A 19,488-nucleotide genomic window follows, 5' to 3' on the forward strand; every position below is an offset into this window, starting at 1 on the left:
TTGTATACTTTATGTCCTACTGGAGGTTATACTACTTTTATTTATTTATTTTTACCAAAGGCGACATTTGGCTATTTACAAGTAATTTACTTTGAAAGGTATAGACCGGAGGTTGTATTTTGTGCCGTAAAGTTTGGCACAGTAGCTCATTATTAAAATAGATTAGGAGGTAATCATCCTTGACCTGTTTGGGAATATGGTGGCTGCTGCCGAGTTTAAATACGGTAGGTGGTGGTGGCAGCATCATTCTGTGGGAATGCCTCTCTTAAACAGAAAAACAAAATAAATGATGCAGCTTAGTGGGCAAAAAAAAAAAAAAAAATCCACAAAAAAATTGATTAATTACCTAGACAACATATTTTTGAAACCACATATGTGACAATATCACATTTAGAAGGAACCTGCCAAGTTGCAAAATTAAATTAATTTAAAATTAAAACGTATTTATAATTTGCAATACTTAATAAATGTGCTTGTTGCGATTATACAAAAAAAATATATTATAAAATATTATTTTTCCATGTAAAATCAATCTACATATCAATTTCTCACCAGCTTTACTGAGTTTGCATTGACATGCAATGAATGTCAGACCAAATGGGTAAGCCTGAGAAAAACATTGTCTCCTCAATTTATTTACTGCTACTTATTTATTAAATGATGTGACGTGTGTAACATGGGTCATCAAGGGCCAAATATCCTGCAGTTTAATAAAATACTAATATCTAGTAATTAATATGGATAAAGGTGTCAATATGTTTTTTTAAATACATCAAATAAATAATAAATAATTTATGTATAAATCTTCAAAAACAATTTGAAGTGAATGTAAGCTAAAAGTACGCACAGTTATGAATCATAATCGTCGAAGTCAGTGACGATTATGACTCAAGCTGCCACGAGTTGCTATGCAGGTTAACCAATCAGATATCAGAACACAGAGGCTGTTAAAAGTGTTTTATCATAGACTGCAGCAGAGGTAATGTGAAATGATTTTTAAAAGGAAATATATATGGCTTCGACATAAAACATAACTGTTGAGTGTATTGTGTATCTAATCCCATATTTATACAGCATACAGAGCTTATTTTATTAAACAAATTGAGCACATCATCCCATTTACAAGTATTTGTTCCATGAAAACTTTGGATTCTTCATGTAACCTTAAATGATGTAGCAGTGACCCCGGATTTAAACACCTTTTTACGATGCACTCCACATATTTCAATACTTCAATATGATGTACTCCATCATATAAATAGCACTTGTTGCGGTGCAGGGAAACTGTCAACACTGCTACGTGTCACCGCACTTCCTGATCTCACGGGTACAAATCAGAAGAGCTTCCCCAATTTGCTCTCAGTGTGCTCTTTGACCGGCGAACATGTCTTTCGTGGACACCCTGCGGCAGTGGGACGAGGCTGTGACCTGCGCCGACAGACAGGACTGGCCGGAAGCCCTCAGCATCTTCCTGTCCATCCAGGAACCCAACTCCAAAATCTGTTTCGACATCGGCTGCCTCCATCTTCGCAACCAAGACCTGGACGCTGCTGAAAAGGTACGTCTGGAATACACACAGAGTGAAACGCTGGCCACATTTGTCCAGAAAGTCACAGATTCTTCCACCAATCATAGGGTAAAAAAAAAAAAAAACATTTTTAAAAAAATCATCCAGGTTCTGCTGGGGTCAGGTGTGAGATGATGCACAAGCAATACAGCAGTGTCTGAAAGTGCGAGTCACCCTGAAAGAAGAAGTAGTTGAACCACTTTTGTTCTTTAAGAGGAAGTTTTTTTTAAGAGGAGTTTTTTTTCTTTCTTCTTCTTCTTCTTCTTCTTCTTCTTCTTCTATTTCTTAGGCGTTTGATTGCAGCATACGTAAGGATGAGCACTTGGCAGTCGCCTTCTTTCAAAGAGGAATCACCTTTTACAAACAGAAAAGGCAAGCAGCACAAATCATTTGAATAAATTGCCAACTTTCTGACTGTTAAAAAGAAACTTGGCATATGTTCAGTCCAGTTTGATTCTTGGGCACCACTTATAGATTTACCTGTCAGCGACATGATGTGTTATTTACCCCACACCACTCTGCTTGAAGGTATGAGGAGAGCTCAGCAGATTTCCAGAGAGCTTTTAAAGCTCTCCGAAACAACCAGCTGATCGATTACAAGGCGCTCGGTCTCAGATACATCCTGTATGCATGTGAGGTAAGCAGTTTACATATATATATGTAGATCAAAGTGTATATATATATATATATATATATATATATATATATATATATATATATATATATATACAGTATATATATAGGATATATATATCCTTCTCCACTCAGCTGTTCCCAGAAAGAGCCCAGCTGACTCTCAGTAGTCGTAAAATAAGCAGCAGCATATACTATACTCTGCAAAATTACTCACATTCCCTGAGATTTAAAAAAAAAATGTATTGGGTCACACATAGTTACTATGACGGTCAGATCCATCGTCAAGGCCCTGGGCTACAAGAGATGTCTCAGACGTGATGTTAGATTTATTACCGCGACGCTGTTGTGATCACAAACTGTTTATTTGGATGCATATCGGAAAGTTAAAGTATTTATTTAAAGAAGATACTGTAGTTACCTGTTAGACATTTGAAATGGTTTGCGGTTGATCTGCAAATAATTTGTGAACATTAGAGTAAGCAGCTCCAACCAGCAGTTATGTGCCATCCAGTGACGTGGAGCAGACGCTGGCTCTTCCCTGAAACTTAAACAGAAGAAGTTGGTAAACAGCAGATTCTATTTTGAAATGAGTTGCGTAATGTGCCAGGAACACACATTTCGTCCAAATCCTCTCACCCCCCTTCCTTGGCAGGCTGATAAAGCGCCTGATGACATCAGATTGAGTAACTTCTGTGACCTGACTGAGGTTGAATCAGTGAGGAGTTTATGACTGGCAATGCTGAGAAACACACACGTTTTTATCCTTATTTGTATGTATAAATATTCGTAGGGAAGAAACTCCCACTTATCCAGAAAGATGAGTTCTTACACCGTTTCAAATTGGGTTTCAAATTCAAAAGAGAAACCACACATCCAGAGAGAGAGCGCTAAGCTGGTTTTTAAAAGTATTTACTCCTGAATAAACTGCAGGCCACACTTGTCAGGCTTTCATTAGTAGGCTATTTCCTGTTGGTCATAAAATGCCAACACATTAGATTAATGCATTAAAGGTTGTGGAGGAAATGCGACAACATGTGCGAAAGTTCAAGGGTTACGAATAATTTTTGCATGGTGCTGCATGTCCAAATTTATATGAACAGATGTACACTCTATTCTGCTGAACAGTACAACAGCTTACTAAGGCCATTGTAGATTGAAGAAAAAAAGAGTCAAATCCTAAAAAAAAAAACTTTCTCAGAAAATTTTGAGATGAAGCTCAGAAACTTTTGGGGGGGTTTCTCGCAAATGTTAGACTTTTTGAGTTCAGAAACTTCCACATTTTTTCTCTAAAATCCCTGAGATTAATCTCACACTTGCTGAGATTTTTTTTGGCAGAAATCTACTCCTCTTTTTGCTTTTGCCGTCTACATCGTCCCTGGTGTGCCGTCATGAGCAGAAAGGGTTTTGAAATAAAAGAGACAAGCTTCTTGCATAGCATGTGACATTGATAGTTTTGATGCCGCAGGTTCTCCACAACATAGCTCTGGCTGAGGCTCAGCTGGGCAACTGGGAAAACGCCCAGAAAAACCTGGCGAAGGCCCTCGACTACAAAACGGAGGCCAAGCTCAGCGTCATCGACAGAGCTTTGCAGGCGACTCTGGTCAGTCGCCGTGTTTCTGAATCGCACGAATTAAAACTGGTGGAATCTTTGAAAAGGCTTTCTTCTCAATTGCAGAAACGGAAGCTTTTCAAGCTGGTCGAGTTCCCTTCAAAGACTCTGTTCAAACCGAACAAGCACTACGTAGCCGAGCTGGAGAAGAAGGACTATCTGGGCAAAGCAAAGGTATTACAACACGGCTGAGGAACAAACAGAAGCATCCGCTAACTTCTGCTTTTTGGGAATTAGTGTAGATGACTTGTCTTTATGTGGTAGTCACCCAGTTCCTTTTTATTTACAATGATTCTGTGGAAAGATACTTTGATTTTTGTTTGCTTTAAACCCTCAGGTTGTTGCCTCCGTCGTTCCACAAGACGAGTTCTCTGGATTTGCCCCGCTGCAGCCGCAGGTGAGACGTGAGAAAAGATCCTGAATAAATTACACTAGAAATCCAAAATTAACCGATATATGACAGGTTTGGGTCGACGCGAGACTGTCACTTTATAAAAACATTCAGTAAAAAACAAAGACGACTCACAATAAAAGCAAAAATGGGTAATATTATTTTTAAATGTATGAATTAGTATGAATTACTAACTTTATACTTTTTTTTTTCACTTATTAACTTTTATATCTATTCTTGCTGTGAGTCAACAGGCTGTACTCACAGTACACTAATATAGAAAGCTAGGCAACCTGGGGTTATGTGCTGGAAAAGATGGAAAAAGGCTCACAACTTTCCGACTGCTAGCCAAACAGGAAGTGATGCGATAATCCTGACCCACAGTTAGTCACTTGAATAAAAACTGAAAAATAAAAACCTGCTGAAATTGATTACTTCCACACAGACTGTCCTGAACCCTTCACTTCTGTTTGTTTTGATGATTTTCCGTTTTTGCTGATAAAAATGTAACATTAGAATATTACAGCAGACGAATAAAAACCATTTGATATTCTGATGCATCCGGGTCTGTGTGACTGAACCGTCCTGTGTTCTGTCTAAAGGTTGAAGATGGTCCAGCTGCTCCAAAAGAACCAGAGGTCCTGAGGTATGCAGCACACGCTGGAGCGCTACAGCACCTAAAAACACACTGTTGAATACAAATCACAGACATGATTCCTCAGGACATAATGCTTTCAAATTGTAACGTTTGTGTTCATAGCAAATTCAGAAGAATAATTATTTGTTTACAAGGCATCTGCAAATTTCAGCAGTTCAAATTTAAGGCTTTTTAAGATCTTTAATGCCACCTTGAATTATATTTAAGATGGGAAAAACTACAAATACAAGGAGTGTTTGGGGGGGAAACCTGCTGCATTACAATCAAGCATAGCAAAAACTGCAAACCGAGCGTGATGCTAATCACATTCGATATGGGCGCTACAGCCTTAGCCCACATAGTGCCAAGCTTAAATGTTGTTTAGCCCTTGTTTATTGTCAGCCGACTGGCGATAAATTTACACTTACTGATAGGTTTATTTTAGGTCCTAACCTGCAAAGAATCAACCAGAGACACAAATTACTTTTCTGCAGAATAGGAGAGCCGAAAACAGACGCGGATAGCCGCTGTCAAACACTGTCTGTGATCAACTCTACCAGATCTTTCTCTGCATTGCTCTTTATTATGTATAGAAAAAGGAGGTTGGGCTTCTTCACACAGTCACACAGAAAATTGAGAACGTTCTTTACTATAGGGTGTTCTGGAACCTTCTGTGGACATGCCCTTATAAGGGCATGAGGCTGACCGCAACCAATCAGTTTCACAGGAAACTGATAACACATGAATGTTTTAACGTTTTTAGCTTCCAGGCAAACATCCTAAACAAAGTTAATAATGTACTACAAAAGATTAATAAAGTACTACAAAAGAGAGAAGTCAAGTAAACATAAAACAGAATAATAATATGAAAACATAACTGTTAAAATAAACTCAAAAGTAAATGAAACTAGATAATAATTCTTCTAACACTTACCCATGATAGAGGCAAGAAAGCTAGCAAGAGGCAATTAGCAGCTAGTTGCTGATAGCCGCAACCGCCTCGAGTCACAGAATGCAATGAAGATGTTTGACTGCCACTCAAACTTTTGCGTAACAAAAAAAGTTTAATGAGAAAAAAAAAATCACATTAAAAAGTATTGCCACAACACAATGTAATACCTATTTAAGGCCAACTTAATTGAAAAATAAATTTAAGATATTTTAAGGCCTCATTTTAGACACACAAGACAAGACTTTAAGACTTTTTAAGGATCCGCAGACACCCTGCTTTAAACTTATTTTTGTTTAAGTAATGTGCATAAAATCAACCAACAGAACAGCACTTTCAACATTTTACTGTGATATCAGATGACTCTGTTTTCTCCATGTTGCTGTTTTCGCAGAGCGCTGGAAGGGGAGGCGCACACCGTGCTGTTTGAGTTTGTTCCAGAGACCAGCGATGAGTTGGCTGTAGTGCCGGGCAACATTGTATTTGTGTTGCAGAAAGGGACGGACAACTGGGCATATGTGGTCTTCAATGAACGGGTACGACCTCAGTCCTGCAGTCTGTGCTCAGAATAGACGCTTGTATTGATTTCTTGTTCCTTTTTTTTAATGCCTATATACAGGGTATGCAGGTTTCAGCAAGTCAAAATTAAGACATTTTAAGATATTTTTAATGTCACCTTAAATCTAGATTTAAAACCAATATATATATATATATATATATATATATATAAATATAGGGGATGGTTGGGAGATCCTGCTGTATTACAATCAATAATAGTGTACCGTATATTGTAAAATTTCTGGGGTCTATTTGTGGCTACTGGTAGCACTTTAGTGCATCTTACCATCCGTCTGTCCAAGGTTTTATTAGCAGCCAGTTACCAGTAGCTACAACTGCCTGGAGTCACAGAACGAAGTGGCGATGTCTGCGCGTGACTCAAACTTTTGCCTGACAAAAAGCTACATATACAAGACAAAGCTAGATTAAATAGTACTGCCACGACATAAGATCACTAAATAACGTATTTAAGGCTAACTTGCATTTCTTTTGCGAATTTAAGACATTTTAAGAATGTGAATACACAGGGTGCTGTGTATATATCACCCTATGGGCACCTCTGGTGAAGATGTGTAAAGGTTAATCAAGCACAATAAAGGAAAACCTTGTAAAAACCTGAACTTTAATGAAGACAAGTGAACATGCCCTTTAATCATGATAGATGACTTTCATCCACCAACGCAAGAAAAAATATTTATAAAGCTTTTTCAAAAATCTTTACCAGAGCTGCAACATTTCATCATAATTCAGCTTTATTAATAAATAGTAATTCAGTGTGATGTCTATTGCAGAAGGGACTCGTTCCGTACAACTACCTGGAGCCTACCCTGGACATCTCCCTGGGTTCTAAAAAAATCAAGGTGTTTTTTTTTTTTTTTGGACACATTTCAACTAACGTCTTCAAATGTCATTGGTCCAAATTTACATTTCTGCGCATACCTGAGTCTTGCTGTAATTTTCATTTTTCTGCATTTGCGATGGAAATCAACAGGGCGTGGCCAGACTTCACAGTCGAGACCCTCCGAGAATACCGGAGAGGATTCAAGGTATGGCATTTTTGATCAAGCAAACCGAGTTTAAAATCCTCTTTTGGTAGAGATGTAAACACTTCTTCTTCTTCTTCATTCTGTACCTGGAAGGTCTTAGTCCTGGCCGCAGCGGGAACACTCAGCAGCAGGTACGCTGACGCTAAGCTGTCCAGTACTACAATGATTGCATTGAGATGTTTTAATTTACACATTTCCACTCTATTGTTACCCGATCTCGCAGCCAGAGGACAATTCTTGTTTTGTCAAAATCCGCTTCACCTTCAACTTTGCTGTATTGGTGCCGTCTGGGTCTTCTTACGTGGTTCTGATAGAGAAAATCAGCAAGAAGCTGAATCTCAACTCTACTGCCATCACCTTGAGGTACAAGCTCTGTTTAAACTGTCGTCTGTGGAATTGTTATGGCTGCAACACGCGCATGTAATAATGCGGGGGGGTTTTTTTGTTTTCCCAGCTCGGATTCTCGGGGGAAAAATCTCATCGATAACAACACGGAGATGGAAGACGTGTGGAGTCGTGCTGAGGATGGGCGCATCATCTTATGGTGTACCACCAGAGAGGTAAGGTGGCGGTTCAGTTTCTGTGGCTCGTGACTAGGGTTGCACCGATACATCGGAACCAGTCTCCTTCGTTTTGGATGATCGGCAGATAGAAGTAAAACCGATTTTAAAGGATTTAAACCAACTACTACCTAGGTAACACGTGCTTGTGTGCAGCTACCAAGAGTCACCCTACTGTTGCCAACTTAGTGACTTTTTTAGACAAAAAAAAATCCATATCGACCAAAATCAAATCGGTGTACCCCTAATTGTTCCTTCCCCCCCAATGGTGGTTTCAAAAGAGCATCAATTAAAATCAATATATTCAAAACTATGACTTCATGTACCACTATCTAATTGGTCGAGCAGCATATTTGATAATACCTTTTACTTTTAGAGTGGTAAAAATGTAACTTTTCAGAAGGAAAAAATAATTCATATCGGAAGCATTTTAAAGATCGGTGATCATCCAGAAGAGTGCAATCGGTGCAGCCCAGTTTGTGACAGAACTTAACTAATCTTACATGTACGTTTTCAATCAATATCTTCTAAACGAACATGAACACAGTTGAATTTTTACTTGTGTAGAGAATGCTAACACAGAGATCCAGCGCATTTTTCAAATGAAACAAATCCCAAACTCAAATCTCTAGAGTTCTCCGTCCTTAACATTCACTTGAAAACATATTAAAAGTTCACCAAGAATCTATAGCAGAAACTTCTTCAGCTTTTTCCAACATGACACTTTTGTACTTTCTTGATCAAAACACATTCTAAATTCAGGCAAGGGAAAAAATAACAAACTAGATTCTTCAGTCATTCTGAAGTTTTGACTTAAAAAAAAAAAAAAAGAACAAGTGCGTTTTGTAATTACAGCAAAGTGATGGAAAGCCACAGAAGGAGGTTTACTTGGTGGCGCTTCACTCCTACAACTCTTCGAACCCAGAAGACCTGAGCCTCCAGGAAGGAGATAAAATCAAATTGCTCTCCAAAGGTGAGTTTCAAATCATTTCAACATGTTGCAAAATCTGTCGTATAAATAATAATAATACACACTCTGTCTCTCTTTTTCTCTGTGTAGTAAACCAGGATTGGTTGGAAGGGCAGTGTAATGGGAACACTGGTATATTCCCTGCATCATTTGCAGCAGAAGTTCCTGTGGATGGACAATGACTTAATGCAAATTGAAAAAAATGTTGTTTTTTTTTATTGTACACAAGGCAGAAAATAAGAAATAATTATAATCAGTGACTTGAGTCGTGTTACATTCAGGTATTCATTAAATATTACTGAAATATAAAGTGATGCCGGGTGGTATTTCAGAAAAATGACAAACATTTAGCTTCTAGTGATATAATTCCATAAATTTATACGGAGTCCATTCGAAAATGAATAAATTGTGGCATCATCAAGGCGCTCCTTCGTCTTCGTAGGCGATAGCTATGCCTCTCCTGCCCTGCACTGCCTTTACTACAGGAGTTTCCCCCAGCTTCTGCTCCAGGCCTCGCCAGCTTCGACCCGCCAGGAAAGACGCTAGAAAACAACAATAAGAGCGTATTCACAAGACCGTAGATAATCCACTGTATCAAAGCTTTGGACATGCTGTTAAAACAAAAAAAAAAAAAGAAGGAGCAATAAATAAGTATACTGGATGTCTCTGGCTGTTCTGTACCTGCTGAGTTCGCGTCGGCCACAGTCGTAGTCTGGTTCCTCAGCACCACAGAGGACCCGAAGGAGGAGTCCGCGGGCTCGCCGCTCGGCAGGTTCCGACTCCGCAGCGCTCCGGTTATCAACGACACGTCGGTTTCGTCGTCGCCTTCCTGCTGATCGGCCATCGGCACGTGACTCTGTCCACCTGACCCAAGGATTAAAAAAAAAAAAAAAATGTTGAGTAAGGATAGAAATGGCAGACGTGAAATGATGTTTGCGATTTTTATTTTCCCTCAAAATAAAGAGAAACATCCTGGCAGGAACTTCATTTGCAGCAGAGACGAATCAGAAGGCCGATGAAGAGGAGAGAACATTAATGTTCCTTCAGTAATGGGAAACTTCTCCATATTGTTTTTGTTAAAGCCGTCAAAATGTGATCAAGATTCGAGTTCATGTTCGTCTTCTTTTCTAAATTAAATACCTTTCCAGAGTTTCCAGTCAGTATCTGGAGCATTTTGTAAAAATATTACAAAATGTATCGTTAATGAGTTAGTTTTGATTAATTACATCAATATTGATGAGTTACAAAATTTGAACAAAATCCCGTTTATTTTTTTATTCATTAATTTTATTTGATTTTTTATTATACAAAAGTTCTGGTCGCGTTTCTGGTACGCCCATAAATCTGACACACAAGATAGGGAGACCAGAAAAGACTATTGTTGTGAGCAAGTTGTGCTAAAAGGAGTTAGCTTGTCAGCGAAGCTACTCTAGCCTAAAATATTATATCAATGCTAAACATTTTCCACAGAAGTATTTTTCCAAAGAAGTTTCATGAATGATCAGGGGTTCATAACGCCCCTGAAAGCTGAATGGGTATAAAAATCACTTTGCGCTAATCTGACGGTTGAATAACCTAAATAACAAACTAAAAACAATAAATACATGTTGCCCATATGTCTATAACTTGGCAGCAAAAAGAAATTTTGATTTGAAAGTGTTGCCGATGTAGATTTAATTAAAATGCAATTAAGTCACTTTTTTTTTATTATTGAGTTCCACCATAAATAAAAATACAAAAGGTGATTTGTATAAAACAGAAGCTCATCTGCTATTTGAATTTATAGCAGATATTTCAGACTTTAGATTATGAACATATACCAAGGGTGTGAATTGCATTGTGACATTTTGCCATTTCTTTTTTGACGACTGTCATGCAATTAATGAGAATGTTTGACATTAACAGACTTGACTGGTATATGGATGAATGGACAGATTGAGGTAGTCAGCCACGCCCATGTTTCATCCACATTGGAATGCTTTTCCCTGTTATGGCCCAATCAGGGGCCATAATCCCTGATTGGGCTGCATTTCTCCATCATGCACCGACGGGGAATTATATTAGTTCTCCATTAGTGCATGTTTGGCTTCTAATGTTACAAGGCATTGGACAGAAAAGGTTATGGATGGATGGAAGCATACTGACCTCAAAGTGCATTGGATTTTGACGGATGAATGAAAGATCGGATGGATTAACATTTTTTATGCTTACTGACATAATGCCTAGAAAGATGAACTATGAAAGGAGAAGGATAGATGAACTTACTCCAAGAAATTCATATTGTATCACAGTGCCAAGGAGATTGGAAATAAAAAATATTTTCCATACTAAGATTTGGAGATTCTACACTCTTCCGGACTTTTCAGGACTACATCAGGACCCTTGTGTATAAGCTAATCTGATTAAATCTACCAAACAATCCATTGTCTGGTTCGGGGCTAACGGCTCCTCTTAGCTTCCAAACAATTACTCCATAAACTGCAATCAAACCTGGAAGAAGATGTCGAAAATCTGTGACGTATTCCTCGGACCACTCCCTCTTCCTGTTGCAAGCCACCTCCATCTCGAACGGCGTCACCACAGGCTTGTAGAACTCGCTGGAGTCCAGCAGCGAGTTCTCGGGACACGCGATTAGCACGAAGATGTCGATCTCCAGAAAGTTCGCTAGTTTGGGAACGTTGAGCTTCCCCATGGCGAACATGTAGCTCTTCTTGCCGGCTCTGCGAAGAGTCTCTTTGAGTTGCTGGATGATGGCGAGGTAGTCGGCCACGCCCAGGGTGCCGACGAGGATGCCGACCACGTTAGCGTCTTTGGCCCTTTCGATGGCATAGTAGCGTTTCATGAGAGCACGGTTGACGTTCACAGACTCCAGCCTTCCCGTCATTGAGACAGGATCGAAAGAACAAAACGAGCAGCAATTCCAGGTCATCATGAAGTTTCGTAACGTGGCTCCCTCCTGGCCTACGTAGAACATACGGTAATCCGTTAGAGATGAGCCACTTTTTAAGGAGAACCGTCGTCCGAATTGACAAATGGTCTGGCTGTTGTCATCCTCAGATGGACGGGTTTCTTTATCGATCCGTCCATGACTGTAACAGTTTTCCCCTTCAACAACAAGCTCAGTGACTACAAGGTTTGGATACTCTGGTGAGAGGAGCGTCTGAAGATCACCTGGAAAAGAGAAGAAGATGAAGAAATTTACAAAAGGAAGTGAAATTTAACCAAGAAATTAATGTTTTCCTGGGAAAACTTGCCAATAGCGTGATCGTAGTTGACGTCATAAAGGAGGAGGATGTGCATCTGTGTGTCCGCGTAAAGGTCCCTGAAAGAGGCGGCGCACTTCTCCACATCCATGGTCCGTCTCTCAAAGACGTACATGACAGGAAGTCGTTTGGACGGGCTGAGGCAGGCGTTGCCGTAGTGAACAATGCAGTCGGCGCCGACGTGTTCTGCTGCTACCTCGTCAACACAGCAGCTGCTCAATAAGAATGAAGGGAACCACACGAGTTAATTTCAGATCGGAAATTATTTCATCCAACTTAAATTTAAAAAACGACAACCAGAATATGTCTGTAATATAGATTCTAATTCAATACCTACTGTCCCTCCAGTTCTTCACCCAGACCTCCATATTTTTTTCATGCTAATGCATTTCTGTTAATATCTTACAAATCTTCCTCAAAAATGGTTGAAATATTTGCTTTAAGTGACTGCTAACTCCCACCTGCAGGTGACAGCATTTCTTACTTTCACTACACTGCTGACTCAACTTTAATTGATATCAAGTTATAGTTCATGATCTATATGGCCCCGATACAATTTTAATTATTTAAGTTCTATACTGAATAAAATTGATGTCCAATCTGACTGTGTGCTGTTGTTTTCCATCACCCTGTTCTCCTAGATGTAGACTTTTGTAGCGCTTTAATGAGGAAATATCATAACAATTTATTGGATATATTTCTAAAATAACCCCACGAAATCCGTGATTTTGTTTGCAAAAAAAAAAATCCCAAAAAATAGTTGTGAAATACTGGAGAAGTTGAACAGATCATAGTACCTGCCATAGGAGGTGTCTCCCAAAATAAACGTTTTGGCTCGACTGTTTCTCTCAATCTCCGCAGCCACAGCGGCCGAGTCGACCAGCAGCTCATCGGGAAACTGCAGAGCAACCTGGGAAAAAACAAAACAAAACAAAAAAAAACCCACACAGGAACCACAATTATCTACCTTTCATCCACTGTTTAAAACAACATAAGGTTTTTTCAATGCTACCTTTCCAAAGTGATGCTCGCTGATGAAGGCGCATGTCCTCGTGATCTGATACAACTCGGTGAGTTTTTCAGCAGGGGTGTTTTCCTTCAGGCTAACGTCGACCACACGCTGAATCACAGTCTCCGAGCTGCTACTGAACGCATCAGCCATGACAGTAGGCTACAAATGTCTTCGAAAACAAATGTTTTAAGGTTCACACTACTAGACGTAAATCATACAAAAACAAAAGTAGTCAGGACGACCTAACACTGTCCCTGGTAGCTAAAAAGATAAAATAAAATAAATATCATATTTCAGTGTAACAATTATACAAATTAAATTGTTACAAGCTGGTATTTCCATGTAATATGTAACTTACAGCGAAGTATCATGTAGGTAGTTTTGCTACAATCTTTACATGCTTGTCGGAAATGTAAACACGTGTCCAGAGTACAACTGGAGGGAGAGGTAGGATCACTTCCGGTTCAAGTACTTTTCAAAATAAAATCCAAACCTTTCTCGCGCTTTAAACCAGGAGTGGGAAGTTGTAGAAAGTCACCCAAGGACCAATTAACATTGAACCAATTTGATTAGTAAAGCCATGAAGTCCGTTTTTGCGTGTTTATTTGTGCAAACACGTGAGACCTTCTAGTCTACATGGATAATTATCGAAATATTGCTTTCCAAGCTCCGCCATACTTGACAAAAAAAGTATTTATACTGTACAGCATTTCCACAACTCATGCGCAACACCACCAGAGTTTGGTCAATTGCAACTTTATTTTAATTAAATAAACATCATCAGAAAATTAATTCAACAGACTTTAGTACTATAACATATACAGTGTGATATGCATAAAAACATGTTTGGGGTACAAAAATATACTTACTTTTTAAAATGATTCGATTAAAGAATTGGCTTTGTTGAAAATCTTTTTAAAATAAAATTAAAATAAAAGTACAACTTCTACCAGCAGAATAACTAATATGCACCTACTCATAATACATTTATAATCATCAAAAGGTTTTACTGATGATAAGATGAGATTCACTAAAACAAAATAATGATATTACTAAGGGTTCATCACTATTCAGTTACAGGTATGTGGAAATTTCTTGTACTTTCAGTACATCACAATATCATTTGAGTTCTTTTTGTCGTCTTGAGTGTGCAGAGGAAATAAGCCGTCATTATGAACAAATACTGGTAGGAAATAAATGTATCTATCAATAGAGAAACTTAAAACCATTGTAAGTAACACACAACTGGTTTTTACAGGTAGGAAATGCAAAGTATTAGTGAAAGAAAGAGAATATGTTATTAACTGAAACCAAAAAGTGTAAAAATAAGAACTGTTTTTTTTTAGACGCCACAATTTTTGGATTGTCCATAAATAAAAAATAATAATGGGAATGAAATGACATAATTGAGATTCGTCATGAAACCGCTGCTCTTTAGCTGGTATAAGTTCCTTGGCTTCTCTGTCGGCATCGTTGCAGTCGACAGTAGTCGTCGTTAACTTTCTCTCACATCCAAATACGATAAAAACCCAAAACCACAGTGAGGCAGGTGAACACCGAACCTGGAGGATAAAGACAAACGGGAAGAAGTCATTACTAAAGAGCAAGAAAAGCATGATGAAGGTAGTGTCTGATTACATGTACAACAGTTTTTCTGGTTGCATCAATGACGAGGTCACATAAAGATTGTTGGACTGAAATAGATTAGAGAAAATTATTCATTTAATTGGAATAATTACTTTATTGAAAAAAATATTAAGTAGATTATTTTCCAAAGGCCCCAAATGGGTTCCTTAAATTTAAGCACTTATGAATACTATAGTGTATTAGGACCATTGTTGAAAAAAAAACAAAAAAAACAACAACAACAAAAACAATGGCGTTTTTTGGCAAAAAACACTCAGAAATTTTCTAGGTGGAAAAAAGCAGGGAAATTTCTGAGTTTCAAAAATCTAAAAACTTTAAAAATGTCCTTGTTTTTTCTAGAAAATCTCTGAGATTAATCTCACAATTTCTGAGTTTCCTCTCAGACATTTTCAACTTCCCCAAATCACAAATGTCCTCGTCTTCTCTTGAAAATTGAAAGTAATGGCAACATTTCTGATTTTTTTTTTTTTTTTATGTTGAAAGATTCCAAAACACTGGCACATTTTTCCTAACTCCAATAAATTACAGTTTCCTACCAGCAAGATATTTGATGGTATCCAGTTTATGAGACTCCAGCATGGTTTTCAGACCAGCTACTTCAGTGTCTATTTTCATGTTTATTTGGGTTAGATGGCGATCCTGCTCTGCCGTCTGCACAAAAATGCAATTGGAACAAATACAATAAATAATATGTTTTAAAAAACTGCATGTTTATAGCATTTTAAAATATGTACAAACCATTTCCAGAATTTCAGTTCTCGTTTCCAGAAGCTTCTTCTCATGTCCTGCTTTCTGGAAATAAGAAGATTTTAGGTTAAATGTTTTAATGCTGCCATGCCGAGATTAAATAAATGGGCAATTAACAGAATTTTGCCACATACAGAACGTAATGCTGACATTTTAATCTGTCCTGGAGCAGAGAGTAGGCTCCGAGGATCTGGATTAAGTTATATTAACCCAATTTTTAAGCCTAAAACTCATAAATTCAGACTTTGAAAGCAGAATCCCTGGTCTCTATTAGTAAAAACATTTTTGAAATAGCAGTAAAACTAATGTTCAGCCACCATATTTAAATGCCAAGCTTTAACCACAAACATGTCTGATGTCACAGTCCAGGCCAGGTTTTCGAATCTGTTTTTAACTGGCAACAAATGTCGTGTTTACATCCGGAGCTAAACCGGATAAAAGCAATTATCCTTAAGACACAGAGAGACAACAATACTGGGAAAGGTCAACATGAACTTTATTTATTAGTGGAAAAAAAACTGTTTCATTAAAAGAATTTCATTAAACATTAATAACTGAGAGCCAAAGGAATATTTACCTCAATAAACAAATCCAGTGATATCTCCATCAGTGATGAGGAAAACGCTGCTGTAACTTTTCAAAAATGTTTCTTATGCAATAAATATTTTAAGTTCCTTCAAAGGGAAAGATTTGGGGGTGGGGGGGAAATCATCTAAATCACCTACAAATCTGTCTAGATGTGCGTAGCTCTGACTGAAATCAGCATTTTCTGACTACTTTTTGAGAGAGCCAAGAGTGTTTAGTGCAACTGCATTGTAGTTGCTAAAGTGTCATAAAGATCCTCAGGCTATTGTGCCATTATTAATCAGTTTGCCATATTTAGTATAGATCTAAATACTTTAGAGAAATTTGTCTGAACCCGGCTGTAAAACTCACCAGCTCTTTTGCGCGGCTTTTCTCCAAATTCAGGTCCAAAATATTATTCGAGCGTACTTTGTTCATCACATCCTGCCAGGCGGGAGTGGAGGGGGAAAACCAGAAGGGGGGGAAATATTGCCGAGTTTTAATTAAAAAGAACTCAATTAAAACCCACTTTCTTTACACGGTTTCTATGAAGGTATTAATAAAACAACAGGTTTAAAAAGAAAATACACATAAGCACTCACAGCCAGCTGGACTTTGAGCTGGAACAACTGGATCTTGAGTTTCTGAGAAATAGCAACAACAAAAAAATTTGTTGTCAGACCAGAAACGTAGACCAGAAACACTCCACAGTCATTTAGATTAATCTCTACCAAAAAAGCAAGATAAGCTTTGGTTCATGTTGTAAACCAGCTGGTTTGAGCACAAAGGTAGGTCAAAAAAGCTCGATGATCGCTTTTTACCTCATTTTCTGTGAGAAGAGTGGAGAACTCGCTCTTCTCAAGGATAATCATGTCCTTTTTTACAACTGCTATTTTAGACATTACTTGCTGCAACATGATTTCCTGTAAAAAAACAAAACAAAAATACACAGAACAATTAAAAAGCGACTTTGATTGTCGTTGGTGCACATGGCAGTGCAATAAAATTTAGTTGGCATTATACTCTGTTTAATGTGTGTGTAACATAAACAGTCATGATTCAATTGTAAAAATAAACACAAAGTTGGGCGGTGGGGGGAAGACTTATTGCAGGGGTGTCCAAAGTGCGGGCCACGGGCCATGTGTGGCCCTTGAAACGACTTTGGGTGGCCCTTGATCAGAAATCAAGAATAGCCTATATTTGGATTTGCCAGTTCAGGAAGTGGATACAAATTTAAAAACAATGTTAGGATGCAGCCTTTCAAAAAAATAAAATAAAATACAGACAAATTAGGATACTAAAATGGAAAATGTAAGGTGCAACACAAGTTTTTTTTGCTTTTAATTGGATGTAAATTTTTTGTAAAAACAACCATTTTTACTAAAATGTAGACTTGGGCATCCCTGTTCAATGAACTATTCAAAATGAAGCAAGAGTGAGCCATATACTGTTCTGGTTGCCAAAAAGACAAACAAAAAATGTAGAAAAATATGATCAACATGAAAAAAAATTTGGATACAGTTTGTTGTTATTATTATAAAAAAATTTTATCTGACAAACCCGTAAAGCATTTTGTTTGCGTTATCGATCACTTACCTGGAGAAATGTGACTGCCGTCATGTTTAGTTTTCAGGTAAAAATGAAAACATAAGATAGTTTTTGCAATTATTATTAAAAATAAAAATACTAAAAAGTTTGTGACCCCCCCCCCAGACTTCTTTCAGCTTGACCTTTTTGGCCAAAAAGTTTGGATACCCATTCATTTAGTGCTTGCTAAATATGGCGTGCATAATCATTCTTATAGGGTCTCACCTGTTGCACTTTGGTCACCATGTCAGTATAAACCAAATCCATGTTGGAGTTTGTCGTCCCGATCAGCACTTTAACCAACACTTCAGCTTGCTGAGTGCTGAATCCTAATCATACATATATATATATAAATTGAAATTACAATTACTGGTTTACATTTAAAAAAAAATAATAATTCAACACTTCAAAAACATGCAAGTTGCATGTTTTGCAATATCTGAACAAACCATTTTCCTCAAGGAGTCGCACAACTGCGTGAGTGTCAAAAAACAGCTTGCGGCCTTCGGCTTTCGGTATGTCTGGTTTCAGATCGTATTGGAAGACCCTGGAGGAGGTATTCAGTTCTGAAGGGGGGGAAAAAAACAAATATATATTTTTAAAAATTATATTTATATTTAACATTCAGCTGGGTACAGGAGTGGATGAATATTTACATTTGATTTAGTTTTGTAAATTTGTAAATTGTTGCACAAACACACCTGGAATGGGAGCAATAAGTTTGTGTTATGGAAACAAAATGTGTTATATGGTTATGGGTTGATATTAAAACAGCAAAAAGGCTTTGAAGTAGCCCGCGTGTGCTGACTAATAGATATTGAGGCATTCACGAAATGGCTAACCTCGGAAAACATGTCTTTTAAACCCTTTATGCCATGAAGCCGTCAATGTGACCTCAACTGACCTAAAGAGCTTTTATTTTGAAAAACCTTCAGTACGCGTTCAAAACTTACGTTTTAAACAAAGTGAAACTTCCGTGTTAGGAGTTTTAATTGTCCAGAGTAGGCTTAATACTGCATGTTATCGCATTTTAGACCAGAATAAACTCAGTGACCGTAGAAGCTGGCAGCTTTACCTCGTACGGACATGTTTGTCAGGGCAGAGAAACCCGTAACCTTCCGCCCTGGAGCTCCTCTCCATGTCAGTGGCTGCGGCTCACAGTTAGACGCAGATGTAGCGGTGAAAACTGAGGCGCTGCCAGCTGTCAGACTCAACAGAACCGGGGAAATGCTCGATGCTGCAAACCTGCCAGCGATGTCGTGGATTAAAGTAGTGGGGTGAAAGCGCCTCTGTGATTGGTTCAGACGGAAGAGCTTCAGCGGCTGCTGCTTCAGCACCATGGCCAAGGTTTGCGTCATTGTGTAGAAAGTCCTGCCCAAGGCTGAACCTCCGTCTGTTCAAAATCTCCGAAGTGTTGATGTCGCCTTATCGTTTTGTCATCGCCGCATTTCACCCAGTAAACGAGCCATTGTTGATCAAGTTTGGTGTGTATACCATGCAAACATCCTGCCTCGCCTGTCAAAATAAAGCGCACAACACGCTCTGAACGAAGACGTTTGAAACTGCAGTTTGTATGATTACAAATGTATCTTAAAATTATGCCAGACTTTTCCCAATATTTCAAACACAAAGAAAGCTATATTTATACTTATGTAGACCTATATTTCATATTTAAATATGTGGTAATTCCTGTGCTTACAGGAGGTGAACGCATGAAGAACATCAGGACAACATGATCGCTAAGC

At 38.2% G+C, this 19,488-nt stretch overlaps 4 protein-coding genes across 5 annotated transcripts in view; 1 reads left to right on the forward strand and 3 right to left on the reverse strand.

Moving 5' to 3' along the window:
* Window positions 1–1,340: 1,340 nt before the first annotated feature.
* On the forward strand, window positions 1,341–9,584 carry ncf2 (neutrophil cytosolic factor 2). The gene is made up of 15 exons (XM_028005632.1): window positions 1,341–1,558; window positions 1,857–1,939; window positions 2,096–2,204; window positions 3,669–3,803; window positions 3,879–3,986; window positions 4,150–4,209; window positions 4,806–4,849; window positions 6,184–6,325; window positions 7,139–7,207; window positions 7,339–7,393; window positions 7,487–7,524; window positions 7,617–7,756; window positions 7,848–7,953; window positions 8,809–8,926; window positions 9,014–9,584. The coding sequence occupies exons 1-15, from the start codon at window positions 1,385–1,387 to the stop codon at window positions 9,103–9,105; spliced, it is 1,473 nt and encodes a 490-aa protein (XP_027861433.1). The 5' UTR covers window positions 1,341–1,384; the 3' UTR covers window positions 9,106–9,584.
* LOC114137105 (kinesin-like protein KIF20A) overlaps window positions 2,331–19,488 on the reverse strand; it is a 30,829-nt gene continuing 13,671 nt past the window's right edge. Inside the window, exon 19 of the mRNA XM_028005630.1 lies at window positions 2,331–2,741. Within this exon, the coding sequence (XP_027861431.1) occupies window positions 2,700–2,741 (42 nt within the window). The 3' untranslated portion in view covers window positions 2,331–2,699. The remainder of the gene's footprint in view (window positions 2,742–19,488) is intronic.
* On the reverse strand, window positions 9,132–13,643 carry dph2 (diphthamide biosynthesis 2). Its single transcript, XM_028005633.1, has 7 exons — window positions 13,557–13,643; window positions 13,199–13,367; window positions 12,984–13,096; window positions 12,178–12,398; window positions 11,414–12,094; window positions 9,605–9,787; window positions 9,132–9,465 (listed from the first exon to the last, which is right to left on the reverse strand). The coding sequence occupies exons 2-7, from the start codon at window positions 13,346–13,348 to the stop codon at window positions 9,341–9,343; spliced, it is 1,473 nt and encodes a 490-aa protein (XP_027861434.1). The 5' UTR covers window positions 13,349–13,367; window positions 13,557–13,643; the 3' UTR covers window positions 9,132–9,340.
* mcur1 (mitochondrial calcium uniporter regulator 1) lies at window positions 14,117–19,228 on the reverse strand. 2 transcript variants are annotated; one of them, XM_028005634.1, is made up of 9 exons: window positions 18,819–19,228; window positions 18,193–18,309; window positions 17,969–18,072; window positions 16,978–17,079; window positions 16,759–16,800; window positions 16,529–16,600; window positions 15,584–15,637; window positions 15,382–15,496; window positions 14,117–14,760 (listed from the first exon to the last, which is right to left on the reverse strand). In XM_028005634.1, exons 1-9 carry the CDS (start codon window positions 19,099–19,101, stop codon window positions 14,705–14,707), a joined length of 945 nt encoding a protein of 314 aa, XP_027861435.1. In that variant the 5' UTR covers window positions 19,102–19,228; the 3' UTR covers window positions 14,117–14,704. The 2 variants fall into 2 exon arrangements, with proteins under 2 accessions (XP_027861435.1, XP_027861436.1); XM_028005635.1 differs by lacking the exon at window positions 16,978–17,079.

Source organism: Xiphophorus couchianus, chromosome 21 (genome assembly GCF_001444195.1).
Source record: "Xiphophorus couchianus chromosome 21, X_couchianus-1.0, whole genome shotgun sequence".
Lineage (NCBI taxonomy): Eukaryota > Metazoa > Chordata > Actinopteri > Cyprinodontiformes > Poeciliidae > Xiphophorus > Xiphophorus couchianus.

Excerpts from the sequence above, each read along its gene's own strand:
- ncf2 (XM_028005632.1), top strand. The coding sequence starts at position 1,385 with ATGTCTTTCGTGGACACCCTGCGGCAGTGGGACGAGGCTGTGACCTGC. Across the intron at positions 3,804-3,878 it reads GAGCTTTGCAGGCGACTCTG|AAACGGAAGCTTTTCAAGCT; the intron begins GTCAGTCGCCGT and ends TCTCAATTGCAG. Across the intron at positions 7,954-8,808 it reads TATGGTGTACCACCAGAGAG|CAAAGTGATGGAAAGCCACA; the intron begins GTAAGGTGGCGG and ends TTGTAATTACAG.
- dph2 (XM_028005633.1), bottom strand. The coding sequence starts at position 13,348 with ATGGCTGATGCGTTCAGTAGCAGCTCGGAGACTGTGATTCAGCGTGTG. Across the intron at positions 13,097-13,198 it reads GCGAGCATCACTTTGGAAAG|GTTGCTCTGCAGTTTCCCGA; the intron begins GTAGCATTGAAA and ends GTTTTTTCCCAG. Across the intron at positions 12,399-12,983 it reads GGAGACACCTCCTATGGCAG|CTGCTGTGTTGACGAGGTAG; the intron begins GTACTATGATCT and ends CTTATTGAGCAG.
- mcur1 (XM_028005634.1), bottom strand. The coding sequence starts at position 19,101 with ATGACGCAAACCTTGGCCATGGTGCTGAAGCAGCAGCCGCTGAAGCTC. Across the intron at positions 17,080-17,968 it reads TGGTGACCAAAGTGCAACAG|GAAATCATGTTGCAGCAAGT; the intron begins GTGAGACCCTAT and ends GTTTTTTTACAG. Across the intron at positions 14,761-15,381 it reads TACCATCAAATATCTTGCTG|GTTCGGTGTTCACCTGCCTC; the intron begins GTAGGAAACTGT and ends TTTATCCTCCAG.